This window comes from Dama dama, chromosome X, assembly GCF_033118175.1.
Source record: "Dama dama isolate Ldn47 chromosome X, ASM3311817v1, whole genome shotgun sequence".
Taxonomy (NCBI): Eukaryota; Metazoa; Chordata; class Mammalia; order Artiodactyla; family Cervidae; genus Dama; species Dama dama.
Genome location: NC_083714.1, coordinates 70981964 through 71001829, shown reverse-complemented (window position 1 = coordinate 71001829; position 19866 = coordinate 70981964). Strand labels below are relative to the sequence as shown.

General features: G+C 37.8%; 1 protein-coding gene across 6 annotated transcripts in view; it reads left to right on the top strand.

Moving 5' to 3' along the window:
* Positions 1–18927, top strand: part of PCDH11X (protocadherin 11 X-linked) — a 904836-nt gene extending 885909 nt beyond the window's left edge. For 5 of the 6 annotated variants that reach the window (XM_061136649.1, XM_061136648.1, XM_061136647.1 and 2 more), the window contains one exon: positions 18254–18927. In XM_061136649.1, the coding sequence (XP_060992632.1) occupies positions 18254–18927 (674 nt within the window). The remainder of the gene's footprint in view (positions 1–18253) is intronic. The other variant, XM_061136650.1, reaches the window with a different exon arrangement.
* Positions 18928–19866: the final 939 nt, after the last annotated feature.

Sequence of the window (19866 nt, the reverse complement as noted above, 5' to 3'; positions counted from 1 at the left end):
TAATGTGGTGTATTACATTGATTGATTTGCAGATATTAAAGGATCCTTGCATTCCTGGGATAAAGCCCATTTGGTCATGATGTATGATTTTTTTAATATGTTGTTGGATTCTGTTTGCTAGAATTTTTTAAGGATTTTTGCATCTATGTTCATCAGTGATATTTGCCTGTAGTTTTCTTTTTTTGTGGCATCTTTGTCTGGTTTTGGAATTAGGGTGATGGTGGCCTCATAGAATGAATTTGGAAGTTTACCTTCTTCTGCAATTTTCTGGAAGAGTTTGAATAAGATATGTGTTAGCTCTTCTCTAAATTTTTGGTAGAATTCAGCTATGAAGCCATCTGGTCCTGGACTTTCATTTGTTGGAAGATTTCTGATTACAGTTTCGATTTCCGTGCTTGTGATGGGTCTGCTAAGATCTTCTGTTTCTTCCTGGTTCAGTTTTGGTAAGTTATACTTTTCTAAGAATTTGTCCATTTCTTCCAAGTTGTCCATTTAATTGGCATATAGCTGCTGGTAGTAGTCTCTTATGATTCTTTGTATTTCAGAGTTGTTTGTTGTGATCTCTCCATTTTCATTTCTAATTTTGTTGATTTAGTTCTTCTCCCTTCGTTTCTTGATGAATCTGACTAAGGGTTTGCCAATTTTATTTACTTTCTCGAAGAACCAGCTTTTAGCTTTATTGATTTTTGCTATGGTCTCTCTCTCTCTCTCTCTCTTTTTTTTTTTTTTGCATTTATTTCTGCCCTAATTTTTAAGATTTCTTTCCTTCTACTAACCCTGGGGTTCTTCATTTCTTCCTTCTCTAGTTCCTTTTGGTGTAGAGTTAGGTTATTTATCTGACTTTTTTCTTATTTCTTGAGGTAAGCCTGTTTTGCTATGAACCTTCCTGTTAGCACTGCTTTTCCAGTGTCCCATAGGCTTTGGGTTGTTGTATTTTCATTTTCATTTGCTTCTATACATATTTTGACTTCTTTTCTGATTTCTTCTATGATTTGTTGGTTATTCAGAAGCATGTTATTTAGCCTCCATATGTTTGAATTTTTAACAGTTTTTTTTTTTTTTTTTTTTCCTGTAATTGAGATCTAGTCTTACTGCATTGTGGTCAGAAAAGATGACTGGAATGATTTCATTTTATTATTATTTTTTTAATTTACCAAGGCTAGATTTATGGCCTAGGATGTGATCTATTCTGCAGAAGGTTCCGTGTGCACTTGAGAAAAAGGTGAAATTGATTATTTTGGGGTGAAATGTCCTATAGATATCAATTAGGTCTAGCTGGATCATTGTGTCATTTAAAGTTTGTGTTTCCTTGTTAATTTTCTGTTTAGTTGATATATCCATAGGTGTGAGTGGGTTATTGAAGTCTCCCACTATTATTGTGTTATTGTTAATTTCCCCTTTCATTCTTGTTAGCATTTGCCTTACATATTGCAGTGCTCCTTTGTTGGGTGCATAAATATTTATAATTGTTATATATTCTTCTTTGATTGATCCTTTGATCATTATGTAGTGTCCTTCTTTGTCTCTTTTCACAGCCTTTATTTTAAAGTCTATTTTATCTGATATGAGTATTGCAACTCCTACTTTCTTTTGTTCTCTGTTTGTGTGAAATATTTTTTTCCATCCCTTCACTTTCAGTCTCTATGTGTCCCTTGTTTTGAGGTGGGTCTCTTGTAGACAGCATATATAGGGGTCTTGTGTTTGTATCCATTCAGCCAGTCTTTATCTTTTGGTTGGGACATTCAACCCATTTACATTTAAGGTAATTATTGATAAGAATGGTCCCGTTGCCATTTGCTTTCTTGTTTTGGGTTTGCTTTCATACAAACTTTCTGTGTTTTCTGTCTAGAGAAGATCCTTTAGCATTTGTAGAAGAGCTGGTTTGGTGGTGCTGAATTCTCTCAACTTTTGCTTGTATGTAAAGCTTTTGAATTCTGTTTCATATCTGAATGAGATCCTTGCTGGGTACAGTAATCTGGGTTATAGGTTATTCTCTTTCATTACTTTAAGTATGTCCTGCCATTCCCTTCTGGCCTGAGTAGTTTCTATTGAAAGATCAGCTGTTATCCTTATGGGAATCCCTTTGTGTGTTATTTGTTGTTTCTCCCTTCTGCTTTTAATATTTATTCTTTGTGTTTGATCTTTATTAATTTGATTAATATGTATCTTGCAGTATTTTGTCTTGGGTTTATTCTGTTTGGGACTCTCTGGGTTTCTTGAACTTGGGTGGCTATTTCCTTCCCCATTTTGGGGATGTTTTCAGCTATTATCTCCTCGAGTATTTTCTCATGGCCTTTCTTTTTGTCTTCTTCTTTTGGGACTCCTATGGTTCGAATATTGGGGCATTTAACATTGTCCCAGAGGTCTCTGAGGTTGTTCTCATTTCTTTTAATTCTTTTTTTTTCTTTTATTCTCTCAACTTCATTTATTTCTATCCTTCTATCTTCTACCTAACTTATCCTGTCTTCTGCCTCTTATTCTACTGTTGGTTCCCTCCAGAGTGTTTTTGATCTCATTTATTGCATTATTCGTTATATATTGAGTCTTTTTTATTTCTTCTAGGTCCTTGTTAAACATTTCTTGAGTCTTCTGGATCCTTGTCTCCAGGCTATTTATAAGTAACTCCATTTTGTTTTCAAGATTTTGGATCATTTTCACTATCATTGTTCTGTATTCTTTTTCAGGTAGGTTCCCTATCTCTTCCTCTTTGCTTTGGTGGGTATTTTTCCTGTTCCTTTCCCCGCTGAGTATTTATCTGCCTTTTTATCTTGTTTAGATTGCTGTGTTTGGGATGACCTTTCGGTATTCTGGCAGTTTGTATTTTCTCTTTATTGTGGAGGTTCCTCGCCGTGGGTGGGGTTGGGTGGGTGGCTTGTCAAGGTTTCCTGGTTAGGGAAGCTTGTGTCGGTGTTGTGGTGTATGGAGCTGGATTTCTTCTCTCTGGAGTGCAATGAAGTGTCCATTAGTGAGTTTTGAGGTGTCAATGGGTTTGGTGTGATTTTGGGCACCCTCTGTATTGAAGTTCAGGGCTATGTTCCTGTATTTGTAGAAAATTTGCATGGCATGTCTTTCTCTGGAACTTGTTGGCTCTTGGGTGGTGCTTAGTTTCAGTGTAGGTATGGGGGTTTTTGGATGACCTCTTATTGATTAATGTTCCCTGGAGTCAGGAGTTCTCTGGTGTTTTCAGGTTTTGAACATAAGCCTCCTGACTCTGGATTTCAGTCTTATTCTTACAGTAGCCTCAAGACTTCTCCATCTATATAGCACCAATGATAAAATATCTAAGTTAATGATGAAAAGTTTCTCCACAGTGAGGGACACATGGATAGGTACACAGAGTTACATGGAGAAGAGAAGAGGGAGGAGGGAGATAGAGGTGACCAGGAGGAGAAGTGGGTCAATCAAACAGGGAAAGAGCAAGCTAGCAAGTAATCAATTCCCTATGTGCTCTCCACAGTCTGGACCCCTCAGAGATGTTCACAGAATTACACAGAGAAGAGAAGAGGGAGGAAGGAGACAGAGGTGACCAGGAGGAGATAAGTGGGAATCAAAAGAAGAGAGACAGATCCAGCCAGTTATCAGTTCCCTAAGTGTTCTCCATAGACACGAATACACAAAGAGATTCACAGTGTTGGGTAGAGAAGAGAAGAGGGAGGGCAGAGATAGAGGTGGCTTGGTGGAGAAAAAAAAATAATCAAAAGGGCAATCAAGCCAGTAATCACACTCCCAAGTAAAAATGGGTACTGAAGATTGGTTTCTTAAAGGTACAGTATTGATAACAGATACCAAAAAAGAAAAGATTAAAAATCTAGAGTAGTTTTTAGACTCTCAAAAATACAATATTTAAAAAAAAATACAAAGTCACAAACATTTTAAAATATATATATGAAGTTTGCTTTAAAAATAGGGTCTTTTTTTTTACAAGGTAATAGTAGATTATAAAAATGAAAATTAAAGGAATAATAGAGGACATAAAAATAAAAAAAATTAAAAATGATAAGAATAAAAATATATCTAGGAATTTCTCTGGAGCTGTTGAGGGCAGTGTGGGGTCAGTTCAGTTTCAGATAGTTCATTAATCCAGCTTATACTTCTCAAGATTTATAGGCCCCTTCCAGTGTAGTTGGTGCTAATTACAGGGTTTTAATCTGTTGCACCTGCCACTTCCAAAGCGGTTCCCTCTGTTTATTTTAGCTTCTCCTGTTTGCTGGTCTCTTCAGTGTTTAATTTCTGCCCTGACACAAGGGGGTGAAGATGGTCACTCATTTAGGCTCACTTGTTCAGTCGTGCAGTGGGGAGGGAGGAACATTGCAAACAAATATCACTGTTGTGTGTGGGGAGTGCCCACAGTGTTTCAGCCACGCTGGGTTTGCCTCCGCTCATGGCATGTGTGCTTTCATGGTCTATACTTCTCAGGCTCAAAGTTGCTCTGCCAGGAACTGTCTGAAGCAGGCCCTGGGTTGTGTGCACTTTCTGGGTCTTTGCCACTCAGGTTCAGTCTCTTGAGTACTCCACAAAGGTGCAGACTCCATTGGGCCTGAGTTTTGTGCCCTTCCCAGGCCTGAGCAGCTCAGGTGACCAGGTGCTTGGCGAGCGCAGTCACCCCCAGGTGGGCAGTACATCTTATCGCCCCCCCGCCCCCATCCCAGAATTTCTAGGTGTACAATGGACGTGCCTTCTCAGGTGTACCATGTGTCTCTTCTGGGGAGCTGATCTCTGGCTGCAACCCTCTCAGCAGATGGCAACCGTCCAGAATCCCAAGAACTCTTGGTTAGCAACGGAGCCTGCTTGCAGTTTGGTAGAGGACTCCTCTCTAGGGCAGCGATTGCCGGTTTCCAGCTCTGGATGCCCCTCACACCCCTCCCCGCCTGCTTGCCTCCAGTGGGGGATGGGCTGGTCCACAGCCTGCTACCTCTCCTCTGATATTTGCTCAGTCCTTTGCTCTGTGAGCGGCCTGGCAGTGCCTCAGGTTAGGGCTTTTCACGGGATAGTTCTCTCTCACTCTTGCTCTCTCTCTCTCTTTTCTCTCTCTCTCTCTCTGGCTATCCCACAGTTTGGGTTGCTATCTCACATTAGTTCCCTCAGATTACCCTCAGGGCATTCGGGCCCAGTCCTTACCCTAAGCAATGCAGCCCGTGCCTCCCTGTTCAGACCCTGCTTACTGGTGGAAGCTGCAAGTGCTGAGAGTTGCTGTTAGGCATGTAATCTGTGGGTTTTAATTGTTTATTTATTTATTTTTCCTTCCTGGTATGTTTCCCTCTGAGAGTCCAAGATTCCCCACAGATCCGCCGGTGAGAGTGCTTCCTGGTGTTTGGAAACTTCTCCTCTTTTAAGACTCCCTTCCCGGGACAGATCTCTGTCCCTACCTCTTTTGCCTCTCTTTTTACCTTTTATATTTTGTCCTATCTCCTTTCGAAGACAATGGACTGCCTTTCTGGATGTCTCATGTCCTCTGCCAGCATTCAGAAGTTTTTTTTTTTTTTTTTTTTGTGGAATTTGCTCAGCGTTCAAATGTTCTTTCAATGAATTTGTGGGGGAGAAAGTGGTATCCACATCCTATTCCTCTGCCATCTTAGGACCGCCCCCAGTGTTTTGTATTTTAATTAGCCAAACTTATTATGTTCCTAATATCAAAATACTGATTGCCTTTGATCAAGAGGAAAAATAAGTTGCTTTTCTTTTTTGAAGCACAAAATGCGTGGTACTTACTTTTCTACTAGTGCTTGTATTGATTTGCATATACATTAGAGATAAGTTATTGAACAAGTAATTCTTTGTATAACCTTACACTAATAATGCAAGTACATTTTAATTGGTCAAGAGATAAACCTAATTGCTTGCTTTTATTAATGCAGACATTATAACTGTAAAGTAAATGTCACATGAAGATGACATGTGACATTGTGACATTTGGGGCACTGAATACTACAGTCCTGGGAGTTGTGGCATGCTGGAATTAAAACAAACAAACAAACAAACAAAAATTCTTTCAAATTTTTATTTTCTAGGAACAGTTTTTGGTGCTCCCATTGTATTAGGCATATTATAGATTCAATATGCTATCTGAAGTTTTTTAATGAGGAACATTAGAATGTTTGTACGGATGTTTGATGGACAAGCAATGAATCAAAGTTAATCCAATGAACTATAATTTTAATGTTTGTACCAAGGCAACCTATATTTGAATTACTCATTACAAGATTTCAAAGACAACTGTATGTGCTATAAAAACATAATCACAAATACAGTCTTCATTGAAACAACACTTTTTCTTCACAGCAAACTGCAGTTTAATTAATGATGTAGATAAATAAACTGTTTCAATGCAACAGATTAATCATATATTTCTTACAAAATGGTTGAACATACAAGGAAAATATGACATTTCATAAAATGTATGTGATCAAAATATATGTATGTGATTTATGAATGATAATCCATTTACTCCACTAGATGATTACAGAACTTCCACAAGACTGGGGAAACAGACACTTGGAGAGCACAAACAAAACCTTGTGTGCACCAGGACCCAGGATAAAGGAGCAGTGGCCTCACAAAAGACTGAGCCAGACTTGCCTGTGAGTGTCCAGGAGTCTCTGGCAGAGCCATGGGTCGACAGAGGCCTGCCATGGGGTCAGGGGCACAGAATACTACCATCCTGGGAGTTCCAGCATGCTGGCATAAATTCTTTTGAAGGTCACCTTTACTGCCATTACCCCTACCATAGTCTGGCCTCAGGTCAAAGTACAGGGAGGGAACACATACCACTTATCAACAGAAAATTGGATTGAAGATTTATTGAGCATGGCCCTGCCGATCAGAGCAAAGCCCAGAATCCCCCATAGTCTTTTGTTCCAATTAGGAAGCTTCCACAAGCCTCATCCTTATTCATCAGAGTGCAGACAGAATGACAACCATAAATACAGAAAATAAATCAAACTGATCACATGGATCGCAGCCTTGTCTAACTCAGTGAAACTATGGGTCATGCTGTGTAGAGCTACGCAAGACAGACAGGACATGGTGAAGAGTTCTGACAAAATGTGGTCCACTGGAGAAGGGAATGGCAAATCACTTTAATAGTCTTGCCTCGAGAACCCAATGAACAGTATGACAGGGCAAAAATGTATGACACTGAACAATGAACTCCCTAGGTCGGTAGGTGCCCAATATGGTACTCTATGGAGAAAAATGGAGAAATAGCTCCAGAAGAAATGAAGAGTCTGAGTCAAAGGGGAAACAACACCCAGTTGTAGATGTGACTGGTGATGGAAGTAAAGTCCGATACTGTAAAGAACAATATTGCATAGGAACCTGGAATATTAGGTGCATGAATCAAGGTAAATTGGAAGTGGTCAATTAAGAGGTAGCAAGAGTGAACATTGACATTTTAAGGAATCAGTGAACTAAAATGGAAATCAAATAGGAAATCAAAACTCATAGGTTTTGAGTTGTCTTGTTTTCATTGTCATTTTTTTCTAGAAATTTTTTGATATCTCTTTTGATTTCTTCAGTAACCTGTTGGTTATTTAGAAATGTGTTGTTTAATCTCCATATGTTTGTGTTTCTTACATTTTTTTTTCTTGTAATTGACATTTAGTCTCATAGGGTTGTGGTCAGAGAAGATGCTTGATATGATTTCAATTTTCTTACATTTACTGAGGTTTGAATTTGTGACCCAAGATATGGTCTATCCTGGAGAATGTTCCATGTGTATTTGAGAAGAAGGTGTATTCTTCTGTATTTGGATGGAGTGTCCTGAAGATATCAATGAGATCCAACTCATCTAATGTATCATTTAAGACTTGTGTTCCTTATTAATTTTCTGTTTTGATGATCTGTCCATTGGTGTGAGTGAGGTGTTAAAATCTCCGACTATTATTGTGTTACTGTCAGTTTCTCCTTTTATGTCTGTTAGTGTTTGCCTTATGTATTGAGGTGCTCCTGTGTTCGGTGCATATATATTTATAATTGTTATGGTTTCCTCTGGATTGATCCCTTGATCATTATGTACTGTCCTTCTTTATCTCTTGTAATATTCTTTATTTTAGGGTCTATTTTGTCTGATATGAGGGTTGCTACTCAAGCTGTCTTTGCTTTCCATTTGCATGGAATATATTTTTCCTTCCTCTCCCTTTCAGTATATATCTTAGGTCTGAAGTGGGTTTCTTGTAGACAGCATGTATATAGGTCTTGTTTTTGTATCCGCTCAGTTAGTCTGTGTCTTTTGGTTGAGCATTTAATCCATTTACATTTAAAATAATTACAAATATATGTAGTTCCTCTTGCCATTTTCTTAACTGTTTGGGGTTGATTTTGTATATCTTTTTTCTTCTTTTGTATATTTTGACTATATAAGGTCCTTTAACATTTGTTGTAAAGCTGGTTTGGTGGTATTGAATTCTCTTAACTTTTGCTTGTCTGAAAAGCTTTTGATTTCTCCATCAGTTTTGAGAATGAGATCCTTGCCAGGTACAGTAATGTTGGTTGTAGATTTTTCCTTTCAGTACTTTAAATATATCCTGCCATTCCCTTCTGGCCTGCAGAGTTTCTGCTGAAAGATTAGCTCTATCGAGTTTTCTTTGTATGGTACTTATCACTTCTCCTTTGCTGCTTTTAATATTCTTTCTTTGTGTTTAGTCTTTGTTAGTTTGATTACTATGTGTGTTTGTATGTTTCTCCTGGGGTTTATCCTGTATGGGACTCTATGTGCCTCTTGGACTTGATGGACTATTTCCTTTTCCATGTTGGGGAAGTTTTCAATTATAATCTCTTCAAAAATTTTCTCCAATACCCTTTCTTTTTCTCTTCTTCTATGGGACCCCCTATAATTCAAATGTTGGTGTGTTTGGTATTGTTACAGAGGTCTCTGAGACTATTCTCAGTTCTTTACATTCTTTTTACTTTATTCTGCTCTTCAGAAGTTATTCCCACCATTTTATCTTCCAGCTCACTGATTCATTCTTCTGCTTCAGATATTCTGCTATTGATTCCTTCTAGAGTATTTTTAGTTTCAGTAATTGTGCTGTTTGTCTCTGCATGTTTATTCTTTAATTCTTCTAGGTCTTTGTTAACTGATTCTTGCATTTTCTCCATTCTGTTTTCAAGGTTTTTGATCATCTTTATTATCATTATTCTGAATTCTTTTTTGGTATTTTGCCTATTTCTGCTTCATTTATTTGGACTTTTGCATTTCTAGTTTGTTCCTTCATTTGTGCAGTATTTCTCTGCCTTTTCATTATTATTAATTTTTTAAATTATTGTGCTTGAAGTCTCCTTTTCCCAGGTATCAAAGTCGAATTCTTTCTTCCTTTTGGTTTCTTGCCTCCTAAGTTTGGTCCAGTAGTTTGTGTGAGCTTCGTATAGGGTGAGATATGTGCTGAGTTTTTTGTTCCTTTGTTCGTTTGTTTGTTTCTCTTATGGGCAAGGCTGGTGGTAAGACTTTCTGCTGATGATTGGGTTTGTATTTTTCTTTTGTTTGTTGTTTGGATGTGGCATCCTGCACAGGGTGATGCACAGGGTGATGCTGGTTTTTTTATTCAAGTGGTTTCCTTTGTGTGAGTTCTCACTAACTGATACTCCCTAGGGTTAGTTCTGTGATAGTCTAGAGTCTTGCTCCCACTGCAAAGATCAGCGCTTGATGTCTGGTCAGGAACGAAGATGCCATGACTGGCTTCTTATGGCCTTAAGTGATATTAAAACAAACATCCCAAAATGAGAAACTAAAGATGAACCCCAGACAAATGACAGTTACAAAATCAGTCAAATACTAATTAAAACAATGCAATATGCACATACACATATAGACCCATCAGCAAAGTCAAAATAGTCCAACAAAAAGAAAGTACAGTAGACTGACCTGGCAAACAAAGGAAATCAAAAATTATATTTACCAGTTAAGAACAAAACTAACTAAAGTACACACTGGAAAACAAAACTAAAGCAAGGTGCCAAGTGGGAAATAAAGCAATGAAAACAAAGCTAACAAATATGTTGAAAGGAAGGGAAAGAAAGAAAAGAAAGAAAAAATAGATATGCAAAGTTAAACAGAGGTAGATGAAGAAGATTTATATACATTAAAGTTTGACTTCTGGGGAAAAGAGCAGTAGGAAAGGTAAACAAAGGAATAAATGTAGAAAATATAATAGATTTTTAAAAATTAAAATTATAAAAATGAGAAATGAATAAGAAAAAGGAAGACAAAAGGAAAACTCCACAGAACTGCAATTCCCAATGTAGAGGCAGGGTTTATAACAACAACAAAAAAATGCGACTGAGAAATGAAAAAAACAAAAACTCAAAAGCTTAATGAATTTTCACAGTGCCAATAAAATCGACAGCTACATTGGTGGGGGGAAAAAGGCGGGGTGGTGGGGGGAGAAAAAATTCCAAAGGAATTTACAGTACACGTCAAAACAAGAATAATAAATGTCTTCCTTGAGTCACTGCTTTCAGAGTCCTTTTCCTCGCTGGGAATCACAGTCCACTTCACCTCCTTAGGATGCCCTCCAACACTGTGCTGATCTCTGGACCTGCTGTGGGGGCAGCTCAGATTCTTATCTGGTCCTACTGCTGTGTATTCTTGATTCCAATGTCCACAGCTATTAGAATTAGTGTGTTTTCTTTTGTGGGAGCTCTCAATGAACTTTTATATATTCCATAGACACAGAGTCTACCTAATTGATTGTGTGGATTTAATCTGCAGCTTTTACAGCTGTTGGGAAGGTTTTGTGTCTTCTTCCTTAGCCACACTACCACGGGGTTTCAACTGTGGTTTTATTTCCCCCTCTACATGTGCGTCGTCTTCTGGGGTTTGCTCCTGAGGCTGCTCTGGAGGGCTTGGGTTTGCCCCTGTGATGGCCAGGTGTGAAGGTGATTCAGCTGCTTGGGTGGCAGGGATTCTGACAGCACCACGTACTCAGGGGAGTTGACAGCTAGGGCAGCAGGAAATACAATGCTATAGAAGGGTATGGCAACAAGAATTGGCCAATACTCTCCAGTATTCTTGCCTGGAGAACCCTCTTTCCCTGATAGAGAATCCTGACAGGCCACAGTCTACAGGGTCACAAAGAGTCATACACTACCAAAGCAACCCTGCGTAAATAGACGCAAGACTTTAGCTCTGCCTCAGTGAGAACTGAGTGTGATGGTCGTGCAGCTGCTTGGCTTGCGGGGACCCTGGTGGTGCCAAGTGTTCAGGGACACGGACTGCCTCTGCCGCAGAAGTTATGGCCCTATTAGAGTCTTTTTTTTTTTTTTTTTTGAGCTTCTTGTAGCTGGTGATCATAAGGCCTCTTTGGCCAGGCTTTCTCCATAGCTCTGCCCATTCAGGCACTTAGAGGGCTTCCTTGCCTGGGTTCCTTCTCTGTTGTTCAGCATGTCAGGCACTTAAAGGGGCACCCTGGGTGGGGTCCTACTCTGTATTTCGGCACATCAGTCACTTAAAGGTGCACCCTCGAGTGGTCTTACTCTGTAGTTCAGTGTGTCAGGCATTTGATAGGACAGGTTCTCTATTGTTCAGCTGCCGGTGCTGTTGGGTGGGGAGAGAAAGGCTCTGGTGAGGTCACCAACCCCTATGCATGACTCAGCAGTATTGCCTTGCTTCCATGACTGCCCAGCTTTCCTCCACAGGCATTTTCCACCACAATCTCCTCCCTCACATCCCCTCGATACGTCTCTCTGCAGTCAACAGCAACCCTCATCCTGGGATTGTTCCACAACCTCTAAGCTCCAGCTCCCATCTACTATGCCTTCCAGGGGACCTGAATCCCTGTCTGGGGTATGTATGGCTGTAGCAAAGACTGAGTCTCATTCCATTTAGGCTGCCACAGATAAGTTGTTTCACTCTCAGCCTTAAATGTTTCTCCTGATTCAGAAAATTGCCCCGATATGGGGATTGGACCCCTGCTTCAGTTCCCCCACCCACCAAGGGCAGGCCCAGTCCTACTAACACTCCTGTTTTTCCCCCTAGTTCCTTCATCCTACCAAGTTTTGTGTGGTTCTATATATTCTTTTCTGCTGGTCAGGTACTCCTGTCAGCCCTCAGCTGGTGTTCTGCATGCGCTTTTGTGTCTAAAGGTATATTATTGATATATTTGTGTAGAGAGATGTACTCCAGGTCCATCTACTCCTCTTCCATCTTATTCCCCCTTTAAAGAATACTTTAGTAGTACTCATTCAAATAGGAACTCTTAGAAAATTAATTATACTTCTGTTTTTGTGCTTTTATTTAATATTGATTCAATAGTGGCTGGTGGATTTTTCTGTTCTTAGATATCCAAATATTAAATTTATTATAAAACTTTTTAAAATTAAAACTAGTATTTTCATCAAGGTAATCTGAATTCTGAGTTTAAGACATTTAGCTAAAAACATGATTTTCTATAAATTGCACTCACATACATATATATTGTCAATAACCTCCCATTTATTTAATTGAATATAAGAATACATTTAGTAGCTCTGGATATATGTTTTCACTTTGTTGTAGCTTCTGAAATTTTTTTTTAAAGTAATATATTTTACTAACTATTTCTATACCCATTACTTAAGGAAAAGAGTGTTTATAAGGGACAAATAATATCAATACATTTCAGTTTATTTATTATTAAAACTCTGCTACCAAATTGATAGTCTCTATTCAATTAGTACTTGCATGGTTTATCCACTATGAATTATACAGAGTTAAGTGATAAATTAAAAAAAAGATATTTTGGATTATTGTCAAGGTTAATTTCTGAGAAAATATCTAGAGATGTACTTAATTATCTATATTTCATAGTTCAGTTCAGTCACTCAGTCATGTCTGAATCTTTGCAACCCCCTGGACTGCAGCACTCCAGGACTCTCTGTCCATCACCAACTCAAGGAGTTTAGTCAAACTCATGTTCAGTGAGTTGGTGATGCCATCTAACCATCTCCTCCTGCCTTCAATCTTTTCAAGCATCAGGGTCTTTTCCAATGAATCAGTTCTTCACATTAGGTGGCCAAAGTATTGGAGTTTCAGCTTCAGCATCAGTGCTTCCAAGGAACACCCAAGGCTGATCTCCTTTAGGATGGACTGGTTGGATCTCCTTGCAGTCCAAGGAACTCTCAAGAGTCTTCTCCAATACCACAGTTCAAAAGCATCAATTATTTGGAGCTCAGCTTTCTTTATAGTCCAACTCTCACATCCATACATGACTACTGGAAAAAGCATAGCCTTGACTAATGGACCATTGTTGGCAAACTAATGTCTCTGCTTTTTAATATGCTGTCTAGGTTGGTCATAGCTTTTCTTTCAAGGAGCAAGCATCTTTTAATTCCATGGCTGCAGTCACCATCTGCAGTGATTTTGGAGCCCCCCAAAATAAAGACTGTCACTGTTTTCATTGTTTCCCCCATCTATTTGCCATGAAGTGATGGGACCAGATGCCATGATATTAGTTTTGTGAATGTTGAGTTTTAAGCCAACTTTTTCACTCTCCTTTTTCGCTTTAATCAAGAGGCTCTCTAGTTCTTCACTTTCTGCCATAAGGGTGGTGTCATCTGCATGTCAGAGGTTATTGATATTTCTCCTGGCCATCTTGATTCCAGCTTGTGTTTCATCCACCTGGGTATTTCATGTGATGTACTCTGCATATAAGTTAAATTAGCAGGGAGACAGTATACAGCCTTGACGTACTCCTTTCCTGATTTGCAACCAGTCTATTATTCCATGTCCAGTTCTAACTCTTGCTTCCTGACCTGCATACTGATTTCTTAGGAGACAGGTCAAGTGGTCTGTTATTCCCGTCTCTTTAAGAATTTTTCACAGTTTTTTGTGATCCACACTGTCAAAGACGTTGGCATAGCCAATAAAGCAGAAGTAGATGTTTCTCTAGAACTCTTTTGCTTTTTCAATGATCCAATGGATGTTGGCAAATTGATATCTGGTTCCTCTGCCTTTTCTAAATCCAGCTTGAACATCTGGACATTCAGGGTTCACATACTGTTGAAGCCTGATGGAGAAGCTCTATACAGAAGAAAAAACAAGACCAGGAGCTGACTGTGGTTTAGATCATGAACTCTTTATTGCCAAATTCAGACTTAAATTGAAGAAAGTAGGGAAAACCACTAGACAATTCAAGTATGACCTAAATCAAATCCCCTATGATTATACAGTGGAAGTGAGAAATAGATTCAAGGGATTAAGTCTAATAGAGAGAGTGCCTGAAGAACTATGGACAGAGATTTTTGACATCTGTCCTTTTGACAGAGGCGGCAGGGATCAAGACCATCTCCAAGAAAAAGAAATTCAAAAAGGCAAAATGGTTGCTGAGGAGGCCTTACAAATAGCTGTGAAAAGAAGAGAAGTGAAAGGCAAAGGATAATAGGAAAGATATACCCATTTGAATGCAGAGTTCCAAAGACTATTAAGGAGGGATAAAAGAAAAAAAAAAAAAGAAAAGACTTCCTCAGTGCTCAGTGCAAAGAAATAGAAGAAAACAATAGAATGGGAAAGACTAGAGATCTCTTCAAGAAAATTAAAGACACCAAGGGAACATTTCATGCAAAGATTGGCACAATAAAGGACAGAAATGGCATGGACCTAATAGAAGCAGAAGATATGAAGAAGAGGCAGCAAGAATACACAGAAGAACTATACAAAAAAGATCTTCACAACACAGATAACCATGGTGGTGTGATCACTCACCTAGAGCTAGACATCCTGGAATGTGAAGTCAAGTGGGCCTTCAGAAGCATCACTAGGAACAAAGCTAATGGAGGTGATGGAATTCCAGTTGAGCTATTTAAAATCCTCAAAGATGGAGCTGTGAAAGTCCTGCACTCAATATGCCAGCAAATTTGGGAAACTCAGCAGTGGCCACAGGACTGGAAAAGGTCAGTTTTCATTCCAATCCCAGAGAAAGACAGTGTCAAAGAATGCTCAAACTGTTGCACAATTGGACTCTCTACCTTAAATGTGTAAAATAAATATAGGAGGGAAAATGAAATATTAACAATTTCTGAAACTAGCAGGAATTGAGAGACTTTGCAATTAAACTGAACCAGAGGTGAATCTTGACTCTGGAATTTCTTGGCTGTGTGATGTTGGATAATGCACTCAAACTCTATGGTCTTTGGTTTCCCCCTTTATGAACTATTACTATTTCGTCTACCTTCATCTTGATGGAGTATTTATTTATTTTTTTCCACTCATGGTCCCTGGTTTGCACTGCCCAGATTGATGCCAGAGCAAACGGACAGAGGCAATCATTTGCATTCTTGATTCATTTTCAAAAGAACATTTATACTTTGCTCCTTGCTCTTTTATTCTTCAAAAAAAGTTAATTTTATATTGGAGTGTAGCTGATTAGCAATGTTGTGATAGTTTCAGGTGCACAGCAGAGTGACTCAGCCATATATATACATGTATCCATTCTCCCCTGAACTCTCCACCCATCCAGGCTGCCACTTAACATTGAGCAGATTTTGTATAGAGAAAATCTTATGAAATCCACTAAAAACCTATTAAAACTAATAATCAAGCTGAGAAGCTTACAGGCTTGACGAGCAATATATAAAAATCAATTGTACTTCTATATTTTAGCAATAAACATTCCAATAAAAGAAATTAAGAAAACACTACCATTTACAGTGGAAAAAATACTTAGGAGCAAATTCAACAAAGGGAATGTGAAGTTTTTACTCTGAAAAACTTGAAATAACTCTTGAAATAAATTAAAGAATCTGCCTGCAGTGTGGGAGACTCAGGTTCAATCCCTGGGTCAGGAAGATCTCCTGGAGGAAGAAATGTCTACCCTCTCCAGTATTCTTGCTTGGGAAATCCCATGTACAGAGGAGCCTTGTGGGATACAGTCCATAGGGTCACAAAGAGTCAGATACAACTGAAGTGACTTAGCACAGCCCAGGGCAAAATGGATTGACAGTTAGGAGTTTGGTTTAATATGGTCAAATGGATAGTAAAAGTATTTGAAACATTCAATTTAGATTTTCACTTTTTATTTAGTGTTTTGGGTGACTAACACATACATACATACTGAAAGAAATTAAAAGTATAAATAAGTGGAAAGACAGTCCATGTTCAATGATAGGAAGACTTAACACTGTTAAAGTCTTAAGTCTTAATACTGTTAAAATCACTAACTGATTTTCAGATTCAATATAATCCTATCAAAATCTGCAAAATCCAAACTGAATTTTAGCAGAAACTGAGTGGAGGAATTGGAACCTTAATATATTTCTGGTGGTAATGTAAAATTGTGCAGTCAATGTGGAAAAGAGTTTGGCAGTTCTTTGCATTAAACTCCATACATAGGTAAACTCCATACATAGGTAACTCCATACATAGGCAACTCCATACATAGATATATTCCCAAAAGAAATGAATAACTGTATCTACACAAAAACTTTTAAACAATATTCCTAACAACATTACTCATCACAGTCGAAAAGTCAAAACAACTCAAATGTCCACCAATTGATGAATGGATAAATAAAATGTGAGGTAATCATGCAAAGTATAATCTTGAGCAATAAAAAAATAATTGAAGTACTGACACATGCTACAACATGGAGTAATCTTAAAAACATTATGCTAAATTAATCAAGCCAGTCTCAAAATACTTCAGTGAAAGGATTCCGTTAATATTACATGTCTAGAATAGGAAAATCTATAGAAGAAAAAGGTAGATTAATGGTTGCTTAAGTCTGTGGAGTTTGATATGGTTGTTTAGGGCTGTGGAGTATGTGGAGAAGTGGTCAGTGAATGCTAATGAATACCAGGTTTCTTTTTGTAGTGATAAGGATGTCTCAAACTTGATTGTGATGACAGTGGCACAACTCTATGACTAAACATTATTGAATTATTCACTTTAAATGAGTGGATTTTATGGCATGTGAATTATATCTCAATAAAACTCTTAAAAAAAGAATTTCTATGGATCACAGATTTCAGTGAAAATGACTTGGTATCTATTTCCTCATCATAAAGAGGCAAATAACTCAATGCTGAAACTATGATGTATTCTTTTTGTTGTAAAATTTAAGGCTGCCAGATCAGTTGCTTTTCTGATGGCAAGGAAATAAAATATAATTATGTGTATGTTTGTATATTTCCTTGCATGCTTTTATGATTTAATATCACTCCAAATACATAAAAATTTACCTTCTCAAATATTTCTAAAATAGAACTGTGCAAAAACATAGAATATTTTAAATGTTAATATCATAGGAACATTTTTTTAAGTGTCTTCTAGGTGAAGAAAAGTAAATGGTTATCTAATGGCGAAAATTAGTCTTATCTGTGACAACCATTTCTGATGTATTTTATTCCTTGGTTTTAAGTATGATAGGATAATGACAGTACCTGGACTCTATATCCTGTTGAGGATTTACAGGAACATGAATTTCTATTTTTGACTTTTAAGATTGTTATGTCTTCTTAGAGAAATGACCTTTTAAAAAATTATGATATAATATTCTTCATTATCGCTAAAGTCAATTTTTATATTGATATAGCTACTCTGTCTTTCCTTTGCTAGTCTTTGTGTAGTATACTTATTGATATTTGATACCTATTGGCATTTTAAAATTTTACAGAAACCTTATAAAGGAGTTTTTAAAAGTTTTATAGTTTACAGCTAAGTATTTTGAATCTGTAATCCTTATGTTGCTAAACTCTGATTTGCCACAATTTCAGAAAATAAGGAATACAGAAATCAATTGTCTTTGAGATAATTATAGCTATACTTCATTCCTGAAACTGAAAGGCATATCTTAGAGTTCAATAAATTGTTTCCAAATTAACATAATTTATTCTTAGATCTATTCAGATTATTTAATTATGTTCTTAACCAAATCGTTACCTATAATTGGTTAGTTCATTACATGTTTCTGTACTGGTTTTTCCATTCATTTCACTCATGTCAACCTTTTCTGTTAGTCAGGACCATATTTCAACACATTTGGGTGTATAGATCAATGACCACAGCTTCCATTCACAGTCATAAACACAATTCAAAATATCTACTTTTGGGAGACTAAGCCAAAGTATCCTAATTATAAAAATGAAATGCCGTCCACCCACTCCTGATTATTTATATTATTGTAGGAATTACTTTGTGACAAATTGAGTGCCAATTATGAAAATATTAGAAGCCTCTGATGGATTTATATATAATTAAGCATTCATGTAACAATATGATTTAAGTAGCTAATAAACGCATGCTTTTGAAACATAAACTTTATCGTTTGTTTCCCACCTTAACAGCTGCAGAAATAGCTATTCAACCTACTCTGGAAGAGGCCTCTGACAACTGCACTCAAGAATGTCTCATCTTGGGCCACTCTGATACCTGCTGGATGCCAGCTTCTCTGACTCATTCCAGCCCTTCACAGGCACAGGCCTCCACTCTATGCCACAGCCCTCCCCTGACGCAGACAACTCTTCGCCGACGCAACCCTCTGGTGACACAGGCAGTTGCTCTCTGCCACAGCCCTCCAATGACCCAGGCTATAGCACTATGCCACAGCCCTCCACCAGCACAGACCTCTGCTCTCCACCACAGCCCACCTCTAGCACAGGCTCTTCGCCACAGCCCTCCACCAGCACAGGCCTCAGCCCTTTACTACAGCCCTCCCCTGGCACAGGCTGCTACAATCCACTGCAGTCCTCCTCTGCCACAGCCTGCTGCCCTTCATCGCAGCCCTGCACAACCACCAATGGGTCTGCAGCAGGGTTGGGGGCAAGGTGCTGGCCCTGAAGGACTACTTTCTCTTGACCAAGGAGCACAAGGTAGTACAAGATCTCAGTTTTATGCCATGTCTGAAAGACTTCATCCTAGTGATGATTCGATTAAAGTCATTCCCTTGACAACCTTCACTACAGGCCAACAGGCTAGACCCTCTATGGATGATTCTCCAATTATGGAAGAACATCCATAATAAAGCTAAAACAGCTACTTCACATTTTCCAACAAGATGTTTATAATCAAAGTTTGAAATCCAATTTCAGTGAGTACTTCAAATTGTTAGATTTGTAAATAGCTATGTAAATAGAAATCTATACCAGAATCAAGTCTAGAGCTAGACCCTAGTCAAAAGTTAAAAATTAAAAAAAAAAAAGTTAACAATGAATTTACAATTTGATTAATTTAGAATGTGTACTTAAAAAGAAAAATTGAAAAAAGTCACATCCCTTTGTACAGAAAGTCTTATCATGACAGATATTAAGATAGTATATATTACTTCTGATGCACTGTATATTTTCTTTTCACCAACATGTGCAGTATTACTGATTGTTTTCCATTCTGTTTTTTCTGGACTCAATACGTAGTCAATGGAAAACTAGCAAATATCTGATCTTCCAAGAGTACCTTTATTCCATCTAAACTTTTGTTTAGACAACATTAGAAGGTGTAACTATGGTAACATTTTGCCTTTTTGTTTGATACTTGTTGTTGTCTCCACTTTTTTGTTACTAGTTTTTTTGCAAACATGAACAGTAGGAAGTGTAAATATCTCATATTGTTGGTCTCTGTTCTTATGCTTTCTACTTTTATTTTAAGGATATATTGTTGATATACTTTTTATATTAATTTTCAGTAAAGAACTTAGAAAAACTCTATAGATTCTGTCAGTAACGCATTTCTCTACTCTTCAGTAGAGTTCGAGACACTAAAGTGCAATAACTGTGCCCAAATTAGGCAATTAACTGCTAAAAAGGGCCTCTTTCTTTTTTTGTTAAGTTTATCTTTGTAGTTTAGTGTAAAGTGCATCAGAAATCATGTTGTATCTGTCATCTTAAGTCTGTATTTCATTATCGATTGGGCCTTATCTTCTGAAATCTGTATATAACAGACTAGAAAATCACAAAGAAGGTGG